Source organism: Rhinolophus sinicus, linkage group LG06 (genome assembly GCF_036562045.2).
Source record: "Rhinolophus sinicus isolate RSC01 linkage group LG06, ASM3656204v1, whole genome shotgun sequence".
Lineage (NCBI taxonomy): Eukaryota > Metazoa > Chordata > Mammalia > Chiroptera > Rhinolophidae > Rhinolophus > Rhinolophus sinicus.
This window is the reverse complement of record NC_133756.1, coordinates 156,537,193-156,563,090: the sequence shown is the minus strand read 5'-3', so window position 1 is coordinate 156,563,090 and position 25,898 is coordinate 156,537,193. Positions and strand designations below refer to the sequence as shown.

At 40.6% G+C, this 25,898-nt stretch overlaps 2 protein-coding genes and 1 non-coding gene across 13 annotated transcripts in view; 2 read left to right on the top strand and 1 right to left on the bottom strand.

The window, feature by feature from the left end:
• The window catches only part of STX3 (syntaxin 3), a 76,275-nt gene extending 55,073 nt beyond the window's left edge, over positions 1-21,202 (bottom strand). Inside the window, exons 1-2 of one of the 11 annotated variants that reach the window (XM_019754042.2) lie at positions 20,383-21,202; positions 18,805-18,873 (exon numbers count right to left, since the gene is read on the bottom strand). In XM_019754042.2, the coding sequence (XP_019609601.2) occupies positions 18,805-18,873; positions 20,383-20,430 (117 nt within the window). In that variant the 5' untranslated portion in view covers positions 20,431-21,202. The remainder of the gene's footprint in view (positions 1-18,804; positions 18,874-20,382) is intronic. The other 10 variants (XM_019754045.2, XM_074336432.1, XM_019754051.2 and 7 more) reach the window with 10 other exon arrangements.
• OR10V1 (olfactory receptor family 10 subfamily V member 1) lies at positions 16,193-17,122 on the top strand. Its single transcript, XM_019754055.2, has one exon. It carries the CDS (start codon positions 16,193-16,195, stop codon positions 17,120-17,122), a length of 930 nt encoding a protein of 309 aa, XP_019609614.2.
• Positions 20,813-20,918, top strand: LOC141572505 (U6 spliceosomal RNA). The gene has a single exon (XR_012497835.1). It is a non-coding gene; the product is annotated as a U6 spliceosomal RNA (small nuclear RNA).
• Positions 21,203-25,898: the final 4,696 nt, after the last annotated feature.

Here is a 25,898-nt window from a genome sequence, read left to right as displayed (position 1 = left end):
ACACTGGAGAGTTACTGAGGCTGTATCAGCACCAGTGACCCATAGCCAGTGCCTTTAAGTAGAAATAATACTCTTCATTTTAGTACTCTGACATGACAGGGGCATGTCCTTTCTGGAGAGATAATAAGCAGTTTTCAAGAAGAGCTTTTCAATGTTATAGGCACCGAATCAGTACTCTCACACAGAAGGATCTGTCAGAAGGAAATGGTCTGGAATATGGAGCCAAATGTATCAAGATAAGTGCGTTGTGCTTTCATAATCATTTTCATAAGGAAACAAAACAAATGCTTAACAAAAGATAACATTCCAGTCACTTAAGGTGTATTCACATGATGAAGTCTTGTATGGCCACCAAACCTGTTAGAGTTAAAAGGTTTGATAAAGTGAGGAAGTGCTTACAACATCATGTAAAATGAAGACGAGGAAGGGCACCATTGCGTGCCTAGTGTGACACCAACTATGTTAACAGTCTAAAAGGAAACAACAAACTCGCACAGGTGTTTTCTGAGAGAAGCGGGAGATCATTGGTTTCTTCATACTTTTCTTTTTTTATTTTTTTCAGTTTTCAATTTTTCTGTAAAGATTATGTTTTTGATTCTTAAAGTTCCCATTTGAGAGGCGAGGAACCTGAAGTCACGTAGCAGGCCCTAGTTATAGAACCAGTGGTTGTTGGCGCCGGAGTGAACACCGAGAGATGGCCACAAAATCTGTGCACTTACCAATGATGCAGCCCAAGACTGTGCTAAATCTGTGTTTGTTTACTTCCAGACATATCACACTCTTGACTTGGGCTGAGATTTTTGCTGTGTATTTACCCTTCTTTCCTTCCTTCCTTCCTTTCTTCCCTTCCTCCTTTTCTTTCCATCTCTCTTTTTTCTTTACCTTCATCTCTTAAAGTCAACCTTTTCGGTTTAGCTCATCACGCCAGCCCAGTGAAATGTTATAGTGGATTCCAGTTCTTTACTCCAACAAATTTCTCCCTATTGTCATCTACCAATTTAATGAACATGTTTCCCAAAGCGATAATTGTGCATTAGACCAGAGCTCCTGGAAGCCACGTCTTTCAAGCACACTACACTCAACATCATTCACATGTTTCTTTAAAACATCCATCCATTTTCAAGTAAGACTAAAAACAAAAGGCTCTCTGTGCAGAATGTCTCTGGAACACTTAAAAACCACAATAAATTCCATTGCAATAAAAAAAATCACATTGTTTATATAAGAGATGTTTAACATTCCTTAAATAAAGATTCATCTGAGCCCTTAAGGCATTCCCCACACCCTCACCCAGACACACACATTTCTCTCTTAAGGAATACACACATATGTCATCCTACTTGACCATGAGAGCTAAGTAATTCATGTTTCCCTTTTTGCCTTAGCTGCTAGGAAGCCCAAAACTATGTTTTATATTCCATTGCTTAGCATTCCTCAGCCCCAATATCTCCGTTGCTATTTATCTTTTGCCTTCTATTTTGTGCAAGCTGATTTTGATCTCATTGTAGCTAGGGTTTTATTGTAAGGCACTTTACTTAGGAGCATTCAAAGCATAATAAATATATTATACAAATAAAAAATTGCACTTGCCTTTTGTGTCTTTATCCAAATAATTGACGAGGGAATTGGAAATCTCTCCACTCTGCACTCTGCACTCCCACGTTTGGCTCCTCCTCCGGAGTCTTCCCAGTGAGATAAAAATGACAATACTGTGAGCTTGGTTGTAATTAAAATTAAATGCTCTGTTCCATTTCTGCGTTATTCTGCCTTTGCTGCTGCGCAATTCCTTGCTACTTGGAGGTTGGATGGGAAAACTCCAGGTCTCTTCTTACCCAGGAAATATAAACCCTCAGTAATGCTGCCTTCCCGTTGTTGAGTCTCTCTTGTGGCACCAGCACCGCCTTCAGAGGTAAGGTGAACATTCCCGTGGAGACCCTTCCTTGTCCAAAATGACCCTGGCGCACTCTTCTTTCTCCCCTCACAGGGTGTCATTTCTAGGTCTTTACTCATTCACTCATTTAACAAGTGTTTGTTGAGCACCAACTATCAATTAGACATTGGGTGTATGACCTGGAAACTGAGCAGATTACTCTACATTTTCTGGGTGTCCCAACAAAGTATGTACTTCTCCTACAGGGAAAGGGGACAACTCTTTCTCACCACTCCCAGGCAACCCAGGAAACTGGGCACATTCTTGGGGAGAGACAAACATCCTTCTCTCATCCTCAGCAGTGGAGTGTCTGTTTTGAAGACTTGTTTGCTGTTAGTATGTTCAGCATAAATAGTGTCACTTCATTAGCTTCAGGAAGTTTAAGTAGTGTTTCAATTCATCTGTAACTCCACACCAGGAAACCTTTCACAGGATCAGGAAACTCCCAAGGTCAGTAGGGGTCAGTGATCCGTTCTGCAGGGTCTGGACCACACAACTCAGTCAGCCTGGTCTTCCCTTTACCCTCCTTACCTTCTGCCTAAAGTGGCTGGCAACCACCTCCCTGAGGCTGAGTGAAGCCCAAGGTGGAATCCTCTTCTTAATATCTTGGGAACCATAGAGACGGAATATCTGAGAAACGCCCAGCACTGAGGGAAGCACACATCTAGATACCATTAATCCTACCCTGCTGCCTCTTCTCAAGGGAAGAACATGGGACTTTGGCACTTGCACAGACAAAATTCTGGGTTCCCTCTCAACTCTCACGCCTTCTCATCTCATTTCTATAGAACCCCAAGAGGCTAACTTAGCTGTAACTGGACCATCCCTGTAGGTCAATGTTTGCACACGAACAGGAATCGTTTGCGGACGTGATATTCTAAACTGGTTTAATTGCTAGTCAACTTAGCTATGTATTTAATTATTGCTTAAATTTTTATTCTCCAAGTTTGAGGGAGCTGAGCAAGACACACAGTTTTAGCTTATCCAAGTAGAGGGTAATTTTGTGCACCTAGACAAATTCTAAGAATCCTTCGAAACTCAGCCACATGTCACCTGCTAAATGAAGCCATATTCTGATATACACACCTTCCTCAACTCTCCTCCAAAAAGGAAAAGTCATTCCCTGCTCCACGCTCTGTGCTGGTCTTGTGCCCATCTTAATTACAGCACTTATCACGCTGTATTGTGTTTATTACACTACTTGCTCTTCTATCCCTACTAGGATAGGACCACCGTGGCGGCAACTGACTCACCTAAGTATCGCACTGCATTGTCTAGTTTGGTGCTCTGCACCTGACAAACGCCCCGCAGTCACTGACTGCAGAATGCTACAGCAGCGGGCCTGCCTTTCATTTTTCACCAAATGTGCTGAAGACCCTACCACACTCTCTAGGAATGAAGTGTTCTATAACAGCGCTTGACAGTGATCCTGGTCAAGGCTATCATAAAAATGTAACAACAACAACAAAATCCCAAATTCAGTCGTTAACGAACAACCTTCATGATTTATGTGAGTTACTGGTACCGTGTTTCCCCCAAAATAAGACCTAACTGGAAAGCCCTAGCATGATTTTTCAGCATGACATCCCCTGAACATAAGCCCTAATACATCTTTTGGGAGAAAAACTTAATAGAAGACCTGGTCTTATTTTCGGGGAAACATAGTATTATTTACTTTGTGTTTCTAGACTTAAATTCAACTCACTTTTTGTTATATAACAACATGATTGTGCCAGTTGTATTTTTATCTCTCACTTTTAAGTAAATATGAAAAATGTTTAAATGCTCATTGGAGAGCCAGTAGCTCTGAAAACATTGTTGGAATAAAGGCCTATAGGTGTGTGTGTGTGTGTGTGTGTGTGTGTGTGTGTGTGTGTCTATGAAGATAGACAGAAAAACAGAGAGAGAGAAAGAAACTTGGCAGGAGTTTGTCAAAGCAATCTTAAAAGAAAAATGCAAAGCAATTCCTGAAGAAACAATCACCAGCCATTTGAAAGTGTAATTATATGTACAGTATTCCCCCCTTATCTGCGGGGGTATATATTCCAAGACCCCCAGGGGATGCCCGAAACCTTGGATAGTACCAAACACTGTTTTTCCCATACATACATACCTGTGAAAAAGTTTATAAGTTAGGCTCAGTAAGAGAGTAACAATGATTAATAATAAAATAGAACAATTATCAATATGCTGTAATAAGTGTTATGTGAATATGGTCTTTCTCTCAAAATATATTATTGTACTGTTGTCACCTCTTCACTTAAAGGAAGCTCATTACAGCCTCTCTCTGGCATATCTGAATTGCCAGCAGCACGACTCTTGTGCTTTGGGGCCATCATTAAGTAAAATTAGGGTGACCTGAACACAAGCACTGCGATACCTTGAAAGTCGATGTATAGCTGCGAGGGCTACTAAGTGCCTATCGGGTGGGTGTCTACAGGGTGGAGACACTGGACAAAGAGATGATTCATGTCCTAAGCAGGACAGAGCAGGACAGCATGAGATTTCACCATGCTACTCAAAGCATTGCACAATTTAAAACGTATGAATTGTTTAAAACGTATGAATCTTCTATTTAACATTTTTGGACCGTGGTCGAACACAGGGAACTGAAACTGCAGTAGCAAAACTGCAGATATGGGAGGACTAGTGTACACTGAGTTGTAATAGACTTCAGAAGGGATAAGTGGTCAAGTGTCCACTCAGAGAAGACCAAACAGAACCGTTCTATTGCTCTAGTGCAGAAGTTGCAAGCTTCCGGCCCACATGCTACGTACAAATGGGCTGTGGATAGGCTTTCAGGTGGGTTGTGCTCAGTGATTTTGTTATACTGCCCAAAGCTTCAGGATGCAACACAGCAGAGCGGCTGCCATGCATGAACACAGGCCATGACAGCGAGAAAGAATAGCCAGACCCTCCCACAGCCAGGGAGAGAGGCAAGCGGCATCCCCGTGCAAAGGCTGCCAGCCGGCCAGGATAGCCACGCTGGTGGAGTAGCCAATCTCCAGCACGTCCACTGAAAAAAGGACAAAGTACACTGGTATGTGAATGAAGAGAGTGATCTTGCCAGACTGTGAGCCCAGTGGTGACGTTTCCAAAGTGGCTTCTTAGGTACAACAGCAAGAAGACCATAAATATGAGGGAAGCGACTGCTGGGTCTATTGAGAAAGGATGGAAGTGTATCACTCTCATGTGGTCTTCCTCTTCCAGTAGACCTGGTACAAGGAGAGAAATCATGAGCAAAGTGACTCTCCTGTGGCCTTGAGCTTGGAACAGATCCAGCTGTGCTAAAAACACCGTGTGCAATTACTGAGTACTTATCCTCATTGCTTCCCTTGGAGTTCGGTTCATGTTATCTGGCCTTCCTCTCTACCTAATCTACTAGCCGTGTGACCTTGGAGAAGTACTGGGCTTAGGTATTCTCATTTTAAATGTGGGAAGAGTGTAACACCCATTCAGAGTGGTGGTAAAAATTAAATGCAATTCCCCTGTCTGAAAGAGCCAATCCCAATGCTAAGCGTGCAAGAAATTCCCAGTAAGGTTTCCTATTTTCCTGTTTCCCTTCTTTCCTTGATCTTCATTCCCCCCCCCCTTTTTTTTTTTTTTTAAGCAAACACTCCTGATCATTCTCATGCCTCTTCATTACCAGGATTATCAAACGACCCCAAGAACACTGCATTTACAATGAATATACCTGCTAGTCAAAGTACGCTATGGGGACCAGCAGAAGCAGCGTCAGCTGGGGCACAAATGCAGAACCTCAGGCCCCACCCCGGCCCTTCCCAATTTTCGTAATAAATACATTAGTTTTAAATTAAAATTCCTTACATTTTTGAGGTATAAAATCATATCATCTGAGACCAATTGTGTCACTTTCTTTTCTCACTGCATTCATTAGAATCTCCAAAAAGTGCTAACTAACCACGGTGGTGGAAGCCCTGTCTAGCACCTGGTATTTTATGCACATGGTTTGGTTATTTCACATGTAAAATGGTGCCTCCGGTGAGATTTCAATGCAGTCTTTTTATATGAAGAGTCCGTGCGTGATAGAGGGCCACACTCTATCGCAGGGGTCAGCACATTTTTTCTGTAAAGTCCCAGAGAATTTATATTTTAGGCTTTTGTGGGCCATGCAGTCTCTGTCACGGCTGCTCAGCTCTGCTGTTGTAACGTGAAAACAGTCGTAAACAGTAGGGAAATGAACAAGTGTGGCCGCGTTCCAATAAAAATTATTTACAAAAACAAGCAGCCTGCAGATTTGGCCTGTCTGCTGTAGTTTGCTGATTCCTGCTTTAGATTGGGACAGCATAGGTTTGGATTTTGGTGCCATTACTTGCTAGTTGTATGACCTTGGGTAAGTTACTCAACATCTTCGTCCTCAGTCGCCTAATCTGAAAAATGAGGGTAATAGTAGTTCTTCCTTCATAATGTAATTGTGAATATTAAGTGACACATGTGAAGTACACGGAAGGGCGCCTGCTTCAGAAAAAATATTCAAGAATGTTATCATGAGAGCAGAAAACTTTTCTGACTTATTCACCATTGTACTGTCTTTCCTGGCACAGTAAATACTCAATAAATACTTAAAGAATGACTAAAAGTTACCTATTACATATTTAAACAGTTTATTTCTCTTCCTATTTTATTCACAGCTTTTATAAAGACTCTCTGTTGAAATATATCACGTAGCTTTTCAATATCTCTTAACATAAATGTATTATTTGCTACTTTTATTCAACATAATACTGAAAGTCCTAGTCAGAGCAATTAATCACGAAAAGGAAATAAAAAGCACCCAAATCAGAAAGGAAAAAGTAAAATTATTTCCAGATGACATGATCTTATACATAGAAAATCCTAAAGACAAAAACACTGTTAGAACCTATAAACAAATTTAGACAAATTTAGCTAAGTTGCAGAATACAAAAGCAACATACAAAATCAGCAGCATTGCTAACTTACACTAACAACAACTATTTGAAAAGGAAATTAAGACACAATACCATTTATAACAGCAGCAAAAAGAATAAAATACTTAGGAGTAAAGTAAAATAAAAAGGTGAAACATCAGTACACTGAGAATTATAAATCATTGATGAAAGAAATCGAAGAAGACACAAGTAAACAGAAAGATACCCCATGTTCATGGATTGGAAGAATTAATATTGTCAAAATGTCCATACTTCTCAAAATTATCTACAGATTCTTGTAATTCTTATCAGGATTCCAATGGCATTTTTCACAGAACTAGAAAAAATCCTAGAATTTATATGGTCACAAAAGATCCTAAAGAGCGAAAGCAATCTTCCTGATTTCAAATTAAATTGCAAAGCTGTAGTAATTTAAACAGCATGGTATTAGCATAGAAACAGACACGTAGACCAATGGAACAGAATAGAAAGCCTAGAAATAAACCTATACATGTATGATACTTATCTTGGCAATAGTTTTCAGAGATGACCCCAAAAGAACAGGCAACAAAGCAAAAATAAACAAGTGGGACTACATCACTAAAAAGTTTCTGCATAGCAAAGGAAACAATCAAGAAAATGAAAAGACAACCTACAGAATGGGAGAAAATATTTGCAAACCATGTATCTGATAAGGGAATAATATAAAAATGGGCAAAGAAACCTGAATAGACATTTCCCCAAAGGAGACATACAAACGGCCAAAAAGTATATGAAAAGATGTTCAACGTCACTAATCATCAAGAAAATGCAAATCAAAACCCAGTGAGCTATCACTTTACACCTGTTAGGATGGCTGTTATCAAATCGTCAAAAGGCAACAAATATTGGCAAGGATGTGGAGAAAAGAGAACCTTTATGCACAGTTGGTGGGAATTTAAATCGATATAGCCATTATGGAAAACAACATGTAGGGTCTTCAAAACATTAAAAATAGAAATACCATATGATTCAGCAATCCCATTTCTGGGTATATGTCCAAAGGAAATGAAATCAGTATTTCAAAGAGCTATCTGCACTGCATGTCATTGCAGCCTTATGCACAATAGCCTAGATATGGGATCAAACTAAGTGTCTATCAACAGATGAATGAAATGATAAACGTCTAAGTTTTGCTTTGTCTTGTGCACCTGACACTAATTAAAAAAAATAAATTAAAAAAAAAACACAGAAAAAAAATAGATGAATGGATTTTAAAAATGTTATATACATACATATATGTATATATATGTATATATGTGAGTGTGTATATTTATATATATGTATACACACACACATGCACACACACACACACACACATGCACACACACATATGGCTGACATTTGTGAAAGGATGGACCTGGAGGGATTATGCTAAATGAAATAAGCTAGGCACAGAAAAACAAACACTGATCAGAGGGTAAGGGGAGAGGGGGGTGGGAGATGAGGGTAAAGGGGATCAAATATATGGTGATGGAAGGAAAACTGACTCTGGGTGGTGAGCACACAATGTGATATATAGATGATGTAATACAGAATTATACACCTGAAATCTATGAAACTTTACTAACAATTGTCACCCCAATAAACTTTAATTAAAAAAAAAGAAAAACAAATACTGTAGGATATCAGTTATGTATGGAATCTAAAAAGGTTACACTTGACAGAGAAGAAGGGTGGTTACCAAGGGTCAGGGAGGGAGGGAACTGGGGAATTGTTGGCCAAAATGTACAAGCTTTCAGTTATAAGACAAATAAGCTCCAGAAATCTAAGGTACAACAGATGAGTACAGTTAATAATAATGTATTGTATATGTAGGGAAGATGTTGAAGAAAACTGGCCTCCATTGGTTGATGTGAGCTTTTGTCTATTAGCTTTTATCTGTTCTTACATGTGAGGTGATTTCTGTGCTGTGATCAGGGGTTGAGTAAATTCCCCTTTTGGTCTCATTCTCCTGAGCAGGGGAGACATGAAATGAGGTTTTCTGTTTCATCTCATTCTCTTGAGTAGGGGAGATACGAGATGATGTTTGCTGTTCTGTTTGTGCTGTGAGGTGATGGTTAGATTAGGGTTAAAGAAATTCTTGATCAGGGGTTGAGAGAATTCCCTCTTTGTTCTGTCTGTTTCGCCCACATCAACAGATGAAGTAAAGAAGAAGCTAAGTTGTATCAGGACGACGTGACAGGCACGTTGCCAGGCTTTGGAAGACCTTGGGCTGATGGTCCCGAGCAACAACAGTAGATATTGCTTATCCGTATGAATTGGCCCTTCGGCCAGATGGGCAGCATTCATATCAGTAACTGCTGGACCCTCCCAGAACTGGCCATTCCTGGAGGGGGAGGCAGGAACAAAGAGACTGGCTCTAAGGTACATTTTTGGAAAAAATATATAGATAAGACAGACCTCAGTTGACAGTGTAATTATTATTATTGTGTCATTTGGTCATTCGTCATTGGTGATTTCTCATCATTCTAACATATTGAAGACTTCCAGCAACATGCAGCTTACAACACCAGGGGACGTCCTGACTTCCAGCTGCTAACCTGTTGAGGGCCAGCTGGTTCCCAGCCTCTCCAGTGTTGTTAGTCTTCTAGAAAACTTGTATGCAGCTTGCAGCTTAGAGCATCAGAAGACGCCTTGATTTCTAACAACAACAACAGCATTCTTGGGAACTAACAAGCAGTGGTGTCGGAGACGCCTGAGTTTCTCTGAGCTACAGACCTGGCAAGGTTTTGATTTATGACTTTTCCAGTGCTATTCCCCGCTGGTTTGGTGAGCTTTTGGCATCTACTGTGATAGTTACTATCCTATAGAGCTTATTACTGCTTTCGGATACGCCTTACTGATGTTATTTGTGTATTTAGCCAAGTGATTTTTGATCAATAGTAAACATATGTTGGGATCTCTTAAACTTACATGTATGTATACTCCTTTGACATGACGTTGTTATCAATGTATATAGTTTAGTCTTAACCACCTTTACTTTCTGACATCAGCATATTCTATTAATTGCCTTTGTCTTTTGCTATTGCATATTGCTAAACAAATTGATTAGACATTGCTAAATAAATTCATTAGCCCCATTCTAGTGTGTGTCCCTCCACCTTCTTTTCCCGCTCGTCATTACAGTATATTTGAAATTTTCTGAGTAGATCTTAAGTATCCTCCCCACACACACACACAAAGTAACTATATGAGGTGATGGATATAGTTTCCAGCTTGATTGTGGTGATTATTTCACAGTGTATACACACATCAAACATGCTGCACACCTTAAATGTATACAATTCTTATTTGTCAATTATAGCTCAATAAATCTGGAAAATAAAACACTGGGAATAAATATCTGTATTGAAAGTAAGTGAATAAAATCAGTAGCTCTCAACATTCTCTGTACCATATGGATTTTACAGTGTTTTCTCCAGGAATCCCACAGTAATCACTGTAACGCTAATAAAGGGTTGAACAGCACGATAAACACTGTACATGCACTATCTCATTCAATCTCCACAACTACTCTATGAGAGACAAACAGTACCATTATTCCCTCTTTATAGATACGGTAACCAAGGCTTAGAAAGTTTAATTAACTTACCCAAGGGCACACATCCAGTCAGTGGCCGAGCCAAGGCTTGACTCCAAATCTGTCTGAATTCAGACCTACTCTCTTAACCATTCTTACGTATATTACCTCCAACTCTCATGTTTTGAAAATTACTACCTGCCTAACTCTATCTTTTAAACAAACGAAAAATAAACAAATAATAATAATAATAATGAATGTGTAAAATTATCCCAGGAAAATGTATAACATATGTCAGGGCTTTTGAAATATTAAAGTTACCTCGAAAACTCCACTAATAATCTTGAGATATAGAAATCTGAGATGACAACCACTAGAAGACCTCTAAAATCCTTCCCAGTTCTATGATTGAATGAATGACCTTTAAAAAACAAAAAGAAGAAGGTCTAAATGGGCCCTCATTTCTCCAAGGGATACTAAAAAAAAACCACCTCTTCTGATGTTTTACATGAAATTAATGAAGCATTAGTATATGTTAATTTCAACAATATTATTGAAAGACTACTGTCAGGATTTGAATGGTTTAATACATAACACCCAACTAGATGGTGTGTGAAAAGTTCTGGTTTAGAGATCTTAAGTGTGAGATACTTATTAGTGAACCAGCTAGAGATATGAGCTAGACAGTGGAAATACAACTTCAGGGATGAGGTTAGGCTGGAAATAACACATCTGTGAGTTAGCCTCATGTTTGTATTTAAGGCCAAACCACTAAATAAGATCACCTACCAAAAAAATGCAAAAAAAAAAGAGGACCTAGGACCAAGACCCAGCTTGAGTAGAAGTTAGGGAAAGAGGAAACGTCAGCAAAATGGACTAAGAAGAAATACCAGAAATATGGGAGTAAAATTAGGAGAAACTAATTTCCTAGATGCAAAGAGAGCAGGAAATATTGCAGAACATGGTGTGCGCGCACACACACACACACACACACACACACACAAAGAATAATGCTTCATGTGGAAATTTCCTTTTTACAAATATGATTCCAAGGTAAATCAAGTGAAAATAATAATATTTCTTTCTCCCAACTGACCTCATCATTGAACTCATCAGCAAGTTACTGAAAGATAATCCCTAAGGAAGATGTACCAATGGAATAATCCTGATGCAATCTTAACTGTTAGGAACACTGTGTTTAATTTCATTGTTTTATGCTTCCCAAGCAGCCCTCAGTCATCCCAGGGGACCAAGAATGTCACTTCACCTAGATTATTTATGAATGTCATTATTTGAGAATGATTTCAAATCTCAGTGTCAGGGGGTGTTCACCGATAAGTTCCAGGCTACAGAGATGTGATAAGTAAAACCCAGATGTTACCTTGTACAAAGAAGAAAGAAGAGGGATGGACTATTACCTCAGTCCAAGAGATGGTCAGATAGGATCCAGGTCGAGTTTGAGAAGTGTTTCCACATAGTGCCCAGAATCAGCGAGCTATGTGAACCGAGAGGCGGTCAGCATGCCAGCCCAAGAACCCTCTGAGGACAGAAGGAGTTTGAGGCAGGTCCCTGACGTCCTCCTCCGTGCTTAGCAAAGGAGCCAAGTAAATCTGCGAAGGCTGGCAGACCACATGAGCCCAGGAAAAGGTAAGACTCTCCTCCCAGACTCTAGATTTTAGAAGATTAGGAAAACTCCTCACTTGTAACTAGGCCAAGCCTTGTAGTGGACATTGGCAGGGAACAGAAGCTGAGTATGGAGCTTTTCACAGAAACAAAGTATAGTTCCTACTCAGGATTTATTAAAATAAATTACTGTTGATTAAATGAGTAATTGGTAAGAGAGGAAGAAATGGAGGAGCAAAAAAGAATAAGAGAGAGATTACAAATTAGGGTAATGAGCCACTGACATTGTAATGACCTGAGAAAGGCTTGTGGTACTTCACTTTACGGTGAAAGAGTTTACTGCTAAAGGGCGATTCAAATTAAGGGACTTTGTCTCTCTAGGACACCTTTCTATCATTCAACCTGAAACATAGCGCATTGCTCAGTGAGGAGCAATTTATTGTAATGATAGAAGCTGAGATTTGTTTCCAGACTGACCTCGGAATTAAGTGCTGCTTTGCTATTTACTAGCTGGGCAACTTAAACGCTTAAGAATTTCTTCATCTGAAAAAAATGTGGACAACAAAAGTACCTGTTACACAGGACTGAAGGGCCACTTAAGTGAAATGACGCCTGTAAAAGGATTACCACAGTGTACAAGTAGCCAATAAATGTCATCCACTATTATGCTGTAGGAGAAAAATGACCTTTTGTTGAATGTCTGAAACTTTCATCTAATATATTCAAAGTATGCCTGTAAAAGCGTTATGGTGAACCATGTGAAACTGTCTATATGCTACAATTACTGACTTGCAGAAATAAATTCCATATCATTCAACATATTAGCAGCAAATGGGCGCACCCTTGACTCTCCTTTCCAGATGCTTCTGCCAGAAAATACTGATAGGAATCTCTTTCAGAAAGTACATAGTCTCTTCGGGCATATAATCTCTTCAGATATATAGACATACATAAAACTTGAATTTCACATATTCAAAAAATATTCATTTTTACAAATATTTATGAATTCATATCTTCACATGTGAAATTCACAAATATTCAAACATATAGAAAATGGTATTCAAGAATGTCTCGCAAGGGAAAATATATCTTTTGTTTGGGAACATCCGGTGTTGGAAACTTTTCTTTGAATACATATGAACATGCTCTTGCAGCTCATATGAGTATCTCCAGAACCCACAAATGCTTATCTCCAAACAGGGCTCTTCCCCATGCAGATGGTGGTTGTAACATGTGCTTCCTTCTCTGTTCATCCCACAACCCAAACTCCCAAGTTAAGCGCTGACCTGCCTCTTCAGGTGAATCCAAATTTGTGCTAATAGATATCCCGATAGGTCAGAAACCTAAATTATCCTTTAACTGTAACAACCAATTTATAAGTAGATGAAACACTGATCATTCTTCACCCTATTAAAGACAGATTGTGCAATATAAGATGACATAGGCAACTAGTAGTAAAAGCTGGTATGACATAAAATCTCTCCCAGAATATAGTATTAGATAGGCCTGCCAGGCATTCCACCCACTCAGCAATTTAAATCTCTTTCAGTCTCCAGATAAATCATGAAGGACTCAATGAATCAATATACTTTCGCACAGTTATTACTTGCTGGCATTCCAGTAGGCTCTTTTGTGGACCTTTCATTTGTACCTCACAACGATCTTGTAAGGTAGTGAGCTATTATTCTGAGCAAATGGGGTCTTAGAAAAAGCAAGTGACTTAGCAAGATCACAAAACTAATAGGTAGCAAAGTTGGAATCTGAATACATGTGATTCAATTCAGAGCATCTTTTAAAATGTTTTCTAGTTGGTTTCTTCTTTGTAATAGCAAAAGCACTTCATATAACCTATAAAGTTGATATAGCTTCAAGATAGAACCTAACTTACATTTTTTATCTTGTCACAATAAAGAGGTCACAATGAGTGGGAAATGTCTGCATAAAAAAATTAAGAGAATCGTTGGATAGCATAATGGATAATGTGGTACTTGGGCTTCTTATGCAGTACCCTGGGTGTCACAGGGTTTCTCCATGTTTGATTTCCTATTCCCTTTTCTAGAACATGTAATGAAATGAAGCCAATGCAAGCGATGCATTGCATTGAGACACAAGTGCTTTGAAGAGATTCGGTGGATTTATGCTCAAGACGTAGGGTGGACTTCTTGAGCTCAAGGAGGTGGTAACTTAAAAGGACATGAACCAAAGGCAACATTGGGATTTTTTATTTTTAGTGTCCTTATGTGTTGAGTAATTCATTTGTATCCCCTCTATACCCTTGGTTCAACCCAGAGCTACTGTCTTGGTCTTGGGACGACACTGAGTCAGCAGGAGGCAGGACATTAAAACTATAGGCTCCTTTGAAAACTTGGAGCATCACTCAGGACTTCCGGTCCTGGGTCACGGAGGATTCTGCCTCCTCTTTGTTCCCATCCTCTCTCATGAAGGATAAATTAAACCACGCTCCCTCCACTGTCACCCAAAACATCACAGTTGTTAAGCAAACACTTTCCCCTACTCCTTGTGAGAGAAAGGAGATTGTTTTTGTTGCATTAGCAGGGGCAGCTTTTACTCGATAATAGTCGAGATTGTAATTATGCCTCTCAAGTACGGAAATACTCGAATCCAACACTTCTGGTCTCAGATCTTAGGCGCTCTTTTTCCACGAGGCCATCTAGAGTCTATATGTGGCTGAAATATAACCTATCAAATAACAAAAGCCACTTCAGAGATACAAAGTATAGAGGCAGGCACTACAGTATAAACCAAAATGAAGCACAAGAGCTTTGTAGTTAAACAGACTGTGTTCAAATCCTGCCTCTCCTCCTTCCTACCTGTGTGACTTCAAAACATTTCTTAACCCCTTTAAGCCTATGTCTTCCTCTGTAAGATGAGGATGATAATGGTACATGCCTCCTAAGGCAGTTTATGGATTAAGTGAGCAAATACATATGAAGAACTTCTAATTATACCTAGCACGTAACATGGAATAAGTAATTATTTGTCATTAGACAGAGCCCCTGTCTTCAGGAAGCCTAGAATATAACTTGGGACAGGACATACAGACACAGTAAAAGACAGTGTATTCCTACTAAAATTCTAACACCGTGAGCAACAGAGATTTTCAGAGGAAGGACAGAGAGATATAAACTGGAGTGGCCTACGAGGACTTCGTGAAAGAAGAACATAATCTCAAATTTGAAAATTGGGCAGGATTTGGATTAGGCAGAAGAGAGAAGACAAGATTTCTAACTGAAAGGAGAATAGAAGTATATGAAGTAGGAAGGAGAATAATGGGTAAGGGGCCAATGAGTAGACCACAGGGTACATAACAGGTATAAGCAAGGACTATAGAGTGACTCGTCTGAAAAAGTCAGATCCAAGAGAGACTGGAAGACTCAGCAGAGGAGGTTGTCATTGAAGCAATAGGAAGGCCCTGGAAAACGTCTAAGCGGATGAATGACATGACAGTGGAGAGCAGGATGCGTTATAGAGGGAAGAGCCGGGAAATGGGAGATCAGATAGGAAGCCAAGAATCCACATGTGAGATAACAATGGATAGAATTGACTGGGGCAGTGGGAAAGGACCGAAGCAATAGATACGAGAAACTTCTTGAAGGACAAACTCAGTATGGACAAACTGGAGAAGGAAGCAGAATGAATCAACAAAGTCCCTAGGTTTTGAGCTAAATTACAAAGTTTGTGATGCAGTATCACAATGTACCAGAAGCACAATTTTGTTTAAATTATGACATATACCTACTTATACTCTCCTAAAAATTTGTATTTCAAGGTTCACATAAAGAATTGATGCCCAACTTTATCCATTTGGTAACTTTGAACTTTAACTTGCAATTGACTGTATTCATTAATTCATTCAGCAAATACTTCCTGGAAACCTTTCTGTATTGGGTACTGTGTTAGGTGCTAGAATTAAAACAAAGAACATCAAAAATCCCTACCACTGAGTAGTTCGCAGACTTTGGTACTTGAGGGTAGAGGAGGAAAGGCAAGGGGGGTGGCAAATGTATAATTTATGATACGACATGATCTGCTCTAAAACGAAAGCATGGCACCTCAGAAAGTGGAGGAGTTGTGAAAGCATTATATTAAATGAGATGCCTAGAGACTCATATCATCTTTCCTCTTTGTAGGTCCAATACTTTACTCATGGAAGAAATAAATAAAACTGCAAAGATACAGTTCTTCTTTCGTCCATTCTCAGCTGACCCTAAGGTACAGGTGGTGATTTTTGTGGCCTTCCTGGTGATGTACTTGACCAGCCTCAGTGGAAATGCCACAATTGCGGTCACTGTCCAGATCAACAACTCCCTCCACACGCCCATGTACTTCTTCCTGGCTAACTTGGCAGTTCTGGAAATCTTCTATACATCCGCCATTGCCCCACTGGCCTTGGCAAACCTTCTTTCAATGGGCAAAACTCCTGTTTCTGTCACAGGATGTGGCACCCAAATGTTTTTCTTTGTCTTCTTGGGTGGGGCTGATTGTGTCCTGCTTGCAGTGATGGCTTATGACCGGTTTATAGCCATCTGTTACCCTCTGAGGTACACTGTCATCATGAGCTGGCCTTTGTGTGTGCAGCTGATGGCAGGGTCTCTGGCGCTGGGCTTCCTGCTGTCACTGCCACTGACTATTTTAATCTTCCATCTCCCATTTTGCAACAACAATGAAATCTACCACTTCTACTGTGACATGCCTGCAGTCATGCGCCTGGCTCGTGCAGACACACATGTTCACAGGACTGTCCTGTATGTCATCAGCTTCATCGCCCTAAGCGTCCCCCTCTCACTCATCTCCATCTCCTATGTCTTCATCGTGGGAGCCATTGTACGGATCCGGTCGGCACCAGGGCGCCACCGAGCCTTCTCAACCTGCTCCTCTCACATTTTAGTGGTCCTTCTGCAGTATGGCTGCACCAGCTTTATATACCTGTCCCCCAGTTCCAGCTACTCCCCTGAGATGGGCCGGGTGGTGTCTGTGGTCTATACTTTTGTCACTCCCATTTTAAACCCCTTAATCTATAGTATGAGGAACAAGGAACTGAAAGATGCCCTAAGGAAGGCACTGAGAAAGTTCTAGGGAGCGTCATCCTCTGACTCATTTAAATCGAGATGCTTTTGAGAGTGAAATGGGGTGTCATTAATAATGATGATGGGATGACATGCATGAGCCAGGAGTGTCTTCAGCAAACCGAGGCATGGCGCGCTATTCTGGGAGCACCAGAGGAAATGAATGCTACTGTCTGGCTGAAATAAAGCTGTATCACAGAGGGCAACATGCTGCCCTGGGCATGGAAGGAGGGGCTTCAACATTTACTGGACACCCACTATATACTAGGCATTTCACATGGATTATCTCACTTAGCCCATAGTCGGTATCACTGCCCTCATTTTCTGGAAAAGAAAACTAAAGAGGCCAACAAAAGACATATCAAGATGAGAACATAAGTATTTAGAATAAAGACTAAGCTGTCCTCACAAATGCCACTTCCCTTGTTCTAGGCTTGCTCTGCCAGTAGGAGTACATGGAATCCGGTGCAAGTCTCTCTATCTCTCTGGGCTTCATGGTTGTTTTTATTGTTGTTGTTTTATTGTTTTATTTCTGAAGTGGTAGCGCTGGACTAGAAGAGTCCACGTGTTCCTTTCAAAATCATAACATTATGTTCTAAATATTGGCCAAGCAGGCCCTGAATAGCCAAAAAAAAAAAAAAAAAGGCTTTGCAGTTAGCCAAAGGAAGAAATTTTTTTTCCATTTTTTGCTTTAACCAAAATGAAAACTCGTGATTCTGCTCATAACTTTTAAAGGACATTCCAGTAATGAAAATAATAACAATGGAGGAGCTTCCAAGGAGACAGATCATTAACTTGTAAGACACTCCATTCATTGCTGGGCAACTGGAGTCGTTATCTTAAGCTAAAGTCTATCTACAAATGACTTCCCTCCACTCATACTTTCACCGTCTCGAGCTTTCTTCTGCATGACAGCTCGTCAGATGTATTTGGACAGATTTGGTATCTTCTGTAAGTCTTCAGTCCTCTTTTCTCTAGAGTAAGTGCTCCATCAACTTTTCTCCAAGGAGATTATATTCCAACCCTATCATCATACTAGTCACCTTCTTGATTTTTCCTTAGTTGCATATCCTTCTACAGAACTTTACCGAGAGATAAACACAATACATTGGGAATATTTTATTCTGGAGAACTGTTCCTTTTCATGACTTGTGAACTATATTTTCATTAATTCATTTGATCACTTTTGCCTTATAAGTTTGGTATCAAATAAAACCTCCATGTAGTTTTCATATGACTTTCACTTCTGCCTGACCATCATTCACTGTACTAACATACATGCAGGACTCTTCACTTAGCACTGATAGTGTGTTTTTCTTAGTTTGGGCCAAGTGATTCAAACAGCCAAAGTCACCTTCAGGATTTATTTTATTCATCATAGTTTTGCGTCATGGTAAAAATTACAATCATATTTCATTTCCTTTGTCCAAACCATTAACAGATCTCTAAGAGGACATCACGGATGCAGCAGCGATGGTAATCCTCTTTGGGAACTGTTGTCCAACCAGAGAGAAATCTGCTCAGTTAATCCCATCTCTGGTACATGGTCACAATTATGACTCCCCTCCCAACCCTGGGATCCCATCTCCCTGTATCCATGCCTTTAGGTGATCTCCTCCCCCCAAGGCTCCATGACTTGCTTTGGACAACAGGACGTTAGCAGATGTGTTGCAAGCAGAAGCTTACACTTACCCTTTGGTGCCTGTCCTCTCTTGGTGTCCTAAGTCTGCCACGTGAAGAAGCCGAGGCGAGGATGACACCCTGTGGAGCAAAGATAAGCCATCAAGTTGAGGCTCCCCCCAGCAACACCCATCAATCCATCAGAGGACTGCAGCCACACCAGGGACCCCGGTAAGACCAGCTGAAGAACTGCCCTGTGAGCTAGCCCAAAATGCTGACCCACAGAAACATGGGCCAATAAAATGATTGATATCTTAAGCCACTGCATTTGAAAGAGTTTATTTTGTAGCAAATAAATAAATTCACTAGCCAATCTATAATAAAGCTTCTATCCAAGAAGGATATCATGGGAAGCATATCATACTATCAAAATACACCACAGTACTTGTATACACTTTAAACGTTTAGAAGCCTTATTTTAAAAGTGAGATACATTTGGCATGTACCTTAGGTCACTTCATATGGGCTCTTAGTGGTCACCAGGCTTTTCAAAATGCTTACATATAATCTGTTCAATCATGCATTTACAGACTTTCACTAGGGATTGGCATTCAAATGACTGTCTTATTGTTTTGAAACCCAACTAGTACTTTGTAATTTTTTTTGTATCTGTAGCGTCATCTGAATGAAGAAACATTTTGATAGTTGTACCTTGCAAATGGAGCACGTGGCATTCATCTTTGAATTTCCAGTTCTAGTACAGTAGGCAACACTTATTAGCTGCATTGATTCACAATCACAATACTTTATATCTAGGGAGGGTGTCTTATATGTTCTTTGTACAAAACAATTGTGTTTCATCCTTTTTTCTATCCTTTATATTACTTACTGTTCCTTTCACAGAGATAGTACTCCATAAACATTTGTGGAATCAAATAGGAATTTCTTTGGAGGTAAGTTTTTTCTGGTTTTCAGATTTTTTTTAATGTCACGAATAAATGTACATTTTCATTAAAAAACTTTTTAAAACTTTTATTGTCATTACTAATTTTTAATGTTTTAGTTGTTTCTGTATCTGTAAATCCTATGTTCCCTAAGAATTACAGAGGACGAAAAATATAAATGGGAACTATAAAATATCCATTTGAAGGAAATGGGTTGTTACTATTATTGTATATTAAAGGAAGATTGTATACTTTGCTATACTTAACCCAATTTTAGCAAGGATAATTTTAAACTTCAATCACTCATAGAAAAGTTTGAGAATTTGGACTTTTTCACTTGCTGCACAGCATGAGGCTATTGACGTTGCTCCTCTTTAACAGTTCTAGAAAGCTAGTGGACCGGAGAACTCTGCAATTACACCCAGAAAAAAATCCCAGGCAGACTCCCACTTTTCTTGTTATGCTTTCATGGTCCTGCAGTGTTTAGAAACAGAGGAAACAGGAGTTCTATTAGCCAGAGTGGAGAAGGGATAATGAAGAAAAGGTGAGTCAGAAAACACACAAAAAAATCAGGTGAGGATATGGGGATAGGGCTGACAGCGGAAAACAAGACATTTGGGGACTTGCTGGGAGGGTGAAAAGATGAGAGGCATTATGGGTTATTGCTACACAGAGCAGGGAATGGAGCGGTCACCAGAGCACTGACCATCGCTTCTCTGGAAGGAACACCAGGGGACTGAGACCCAGGAGACATGGTTTCTAGAAGCTGTAAACTGGAAAAGTCAAGCCTCAGTCTCAGTATCTAGAAAAGCAGAGGATTAAACTTGTTAACATCTTCAGGCACTGACTTTGATTCATTACTCCCACTTTGTATTTACTTCTGTCAATGCTCTGGCCGGTTCTTCTCCCATTGGACAGGCTGCTGCGGTGCGGTCCAACTGCCGGATCAGCAAGTGAAACAGAGCAGCCTGGGCATGAACAAATGGGACAGCAGCTACCCTTGTCTTCTCCCAAGTAGGACAGACTGAGGATGCGGTGGGCATCTGATTCAGGAAACACCCCTCCCCAAAGTGGTTCCATCCCGAGGTCTTTTGAAAGTCAGATGTTGCTGTGTGGCTTTCTCACCACTTAAATAAGTGCTCACTTCACAGCACATTTACTAAAACTGGAACAAGACTGAGAAGATTAGCATGGTCCCTGGACAAAGAGGACGTGCATGTTCATGAATTGTTCCATACTTGTAAAACCAGAAAACGGAGCCCACAGATACAGAGAACAGACTGGTGGCAGCCAGGGGTGGAGGGTAATGGGCAGGTGAAATGGGTGAAGGGGGTCAAAAGGCACAAACTTCCAGTTATAAAATAAATAAGTCACGGATGTAATGTACAGCTTGGTGACTACAGTTAACAATACTGTGTTGTACATTTGAAAGTTGCTGAGAGAGGAGATCTTAAAGTTCGCATCACGAGGAAAAAATTTTATAACTGTGTGTGGCGATAGATGTTAACTGGACTTGTGATGATTGCTTTGCATATGTACAAATATTGAACCATTATGTCATACACTTGAAACTAATATAATGTTGTATGTCAATTATACTGCAATATAAGTAAATAAATAAATGAAATAGCACAGCAGTGGGCACAGCAGATAACCAGCTAGTTGCTGTGTGTGTGTGCGTGCGTATGTGCACCCGCGTGCACATCTGTGCGTGTGTGTGTTAATTATAAATTACAAATTTGAATATTCCCCATATGTTTGAATGGTGTGGGACAATTTTCTGACCTGTAATTTGCCAGGACAATTAGACGACCCACCTATCCAGGCCTATGGTACTCGATGGTCTTCGCCATGTGAGGTCAGTGCACAATTTGTGGAGCATATGGCAACTTGGTGGTACGTAGTCTATTCCAACCACCATCTGGTGAGCCCTCACATGCCTCAGAACCCAAAAGCTAAGGACTACCAGACACCCTAGCAACTGAGGATGTAATTTAGTTTCCACCAATCAGATGCACTCCCTCAAGACATGAATCAAAACGAAGTAACCTGGAGAGAGAGGTGGCCTGGGTATGAGGCCTCCGTTTTCCTGCAGGGAGTCTAGCAGATGACGTTGTAGCTCTGGAGCCAAAAATTCCATCCGTGGGGACTCCCTGACTCCCCCGACTCTCAGATAAGGGTAGGAGTTCCTCTCGCTGCCCAGTTCTGGGCTGTGGAGGGAAGTCCAGAGCCTACTTCTCCATTCCTCTTAATGACTCGATAAGCATCTATCTCATTGCTTTCAATCTTTACTGTTTCGGATAAGGAGGAAGGTTAAAACGTAAATGATATGCCACCAATTCTTTTCTATTACATATCTTTTAAGGAGATGTATTTTTATGGAACTATTCAACTCAGTAACACTTCCTCTAAAAAGGCTTTCCTGACCACCCTCCCCACGTCAGGGAAAGTGACCACACTGTCCCTCGTGTTCTCGCTGTACTTTGTATATAACCCCATCACGGCCGCTGTAACCTGTAGTGCCCTTATTTACCTCCCTCAAGTACATGTGACTGACCTCTTTGGAAGAAAAAAAAATGATTTGTTAGCTTGGTACCTAGGGATTTCAAATATATTGAATTAATTTATTAGTCATTAATTCAGGGTTAGCTCAGTTTTCCCCTCCACCGAGAAGCCTTCCCTGACCCTTTTTTCCCTCCCTCCTCTAACTATGATATATCCCTTTCAAGGGACAGTCTCACATTGGACTTTATCCATAGGGAAACATTTCATGCCTGTGTGTGTCATCTCCCAGATCAGATGCTGACCTCGCTGACGGCAGAGACCATGTCCATCTTTGAATATGTCATAAAACTTGCCACAACCAATGGGTGATACTCAAACAAACAAACAAAAATCATCTGGAGAAGTACACGTTAAGTAAGCTAATGGAAGACACTGAACACACCAATCGAAGCACAGAAATACTTCAAAGACTAACCCAGACCACATAAAATACTGTCTTTCTTGCTGCCCCCCACTGCTCCTCTTTACACATGTGGGCAGACGCACTATGCCCAGGGCCTAACAGTCAACTCTTCTTCTAGGACTGTCTTTCAGGTTTTCCCAGCTGCTTTCTCAGGACGTGGGAAGCCCCCAGCCATGCTGAGAGGGAGACTCCCTGGATCCTTAGCAGCCAGGGGCTTCTAGCTCAGTGACAGTCTCTTCAGAGACGAAGTCCGAGTCCCTACGGTGTACATCTGTGATAATATGTATTTCTTCCAGGTGACGTAATTAAGGAAAAAAAGTGAGGAACTTCCTTCCATGGACAAATGAACATTAGCACTTACCTACGCATCTTCCAGGAAGAAACTCCAGGCAATATCATGTTACTCATACTTCACAGGATGCTCCAGATATTATTCTTTTTATGAGAGAGAGAGAGAGAAGGGAGAGAGAAGGGAGGAAGAAGAGGAAGCACAGGGGGAGGAGGAAAGGAGAAAAAGGAGAAGGAGAAGAAAAGGAAGGAGGATGACATGGAGCCCAGACCAAGGGCACTTTCTCTACCTCTCTTTAGAGAAGCATGAAGTATGGTCTACTTATCGTGTAATGTAATGAGTACATTCTGCTCCAGTTGCAATGGTCCTACAAGTCTTGGTTACAACGATTAATAATTCATTTATTACCACAAGATGGCCACGGGGTTTTGAAAATTAAGTTGGGGAATGTAATCAATAATGTAGTAAAGATTGTGTAGGGTATCTGATGGACATGTGTCCCATTTGGGAGACCACCTCAGGGATGATGTAGATGCCTGATCACTGCACTGTACACCTGAAGCTGAAGCTGAACAATAATGAATGCCAACTATAATTATATATATGTATATATGTGTGTGTGTGTATATATATATATATATATATATATGTATATATATGTATGCATATACTTATAAGAAGCAGAGTACAGCATTAGGAATAGAGACAGTGGAAATGTAATGGCTGTGTGCGATGTCAGAGGGGTAGTGGATGGTGGAGGGGGGTTCACACAGTGTGAGGGATATAAATGATAAACTTCTACGTATTACTTTGTCTTGTGTACCTGAAACTAATAAAAACATTCATTTATTCATTCAGCGGTTATTTATTGAGAATCTACTGTGTGTGGCAATCTGGAACATACTGGGAATGAGCAGTGAAGGAACAGAGATCTTTGCCCTCATGTAGTTTACAACTAATGGGAGAGACATACAGTAAACAACTGAAAAAGGTAATTTTAGACTGCGGTAGTTGCTATGAAGGCAATAAACATGGTAACGCAACAGGAAGTAATTGAGCGGAGAATAGCTACTTTAGATAAGACTGGATGTGTATACACTGTTCTCAGTTTCCCCATCATTAACTTACTATCCTAAGCATATTGATTTTTCCAAGGGACCAAGAATCCGAGGGATAACCAAGAGGCTATGGCTTTGTAAGACGTGAGGGAGAAGAACGTAAAATTGTGCAGAGTCTTAAAAATGAGTTGTGCCAACGCATGAAACAAGAAAATATCTCTGAACTATTGACCCCAACATTTGGGAACCGGCATCCTTTAGGTAGATATGTAGTGAGTCTTTGTTTCCAGTTATTATCTAAGTTCTCTTGGTTAGAGTTAAATTAATACAAATTCAACTTTATTCTTGAGCCTGAGGATTATGCCTTAAGGTCACATAGTATCCTTAGAGAATTATTACATCATGCCCACGGGTGTATCCCTGAAGGTCCTAACTTCATGTAATAAAGCCCAGGGTGATGAGTCTGGAGAGTGGGTGCTTATTAAACTGAAGCCGGGGTCTCCTGACAAATCTCTTGCTCCAGTGTCAACATTCAAAACTCCAGCTTCCATTTCTGGTCCTTGTCCAGGTTTTGAAACTAATTATGTCTTTTGTATCTTTTATTTTTTTCATGTCCATGGCCTTTGATTATTCATTCCCTTTCCCAGTTTCATTCATTAAGATGAGTGAAAACAGGCAATGTTCTATGTTTAGATGACTCACCCCTTTGAATGTCAAAGTAGAGACATTACATGTACATAGTACTTTTCTATGTACAAAGTTCTTCCAAGAATATCATTTTGATCCTTTTAACAGAATCCCTATGAAACTGAATGTTCTGTCTGCTAACCCCTCTGGCCTAGGTAGGGTGTAGCTCCCCTCCCTTGGGAATGGTGTTGTGAGGGGCTCTCACTGGCTCCCCTTTTATTTCAAGAGTGGGAAGTGCAACCTCCTCTCAGCCAGGTCCATTTATTTAATATGGGTGAATATTTCCTATGTGGGCTCATATACGGACTCCGGTAGTGATAAAGGCACATGAAATTACAATTTTTATGCAACATGGACATGTCTTGCTTTTGTAAATATTGCATGTAGTTGCTATGATTTCAGAATTAATGTAAGTAGTGAAACTAGTTTTTGCCTCACGTGCTCTCCCCAGTGTCCAGTGTGGCACCTGGAAAGTGGTTTATCCCGTAGTTCAGGTCTTAGTCTTCAGTATGCTGTTTGGAATCATTTCCACCAGTAGATGGCTGTGAAGTGAGCCCCCGAGTTCCAAAACAACTTGATTGGGTCACTTTCCAGAGCTCCATCCTCTCCTGAGTCTCCCTGGTCCTTCCCTGATGTTCTCCTTTCGGTCAGAAGGCTGAGGCTTTATTTACCCTCCTCAGAAAGAAGTTTCTCAGGACTACATCCATATCTGAGTCCAGGTATCAGGAAGACAGGGCAGAGAAAAAAATAAACAGGGGTTCACCCTACTTCTAGAAACAACAGTTCCTTTGGAGAAGGTACCCTCCCAACGAGTTTTAGGTGCCTGTAGGAACCACTGCTGCCTTTGTCACCAGCAGGAGATCCCTGTCTCCATCTTCAAGTCTGAACTACAGGGTTCCTCTTGGAGCCCTGTCTATCCGTGGCAATGCCCACTGCTGGGTTTCCGGCTGCCTTGAGGCCAGGCCAGGGGAGACTGGAGAGGGAACCAAAAAAGGGGGTAAACCAACCACCACTGCAGTTGTAGTTCTAATTCTGGTCTTCTTCCCCAAACTGTCTGTTACTGTTTGCTTTTCAGAGTCCTTGCATGGCTGCTCCTTGCTTTCTGTTCAAGTTTTATAACAGCATTCAGTGGGAGGGACAGAGGAGATTCTGCTGACTTCATTTTACCCAGAGCCAGAACCAATCTAGACATTCCATTGTCATTGTACTAAGAGCTCTCT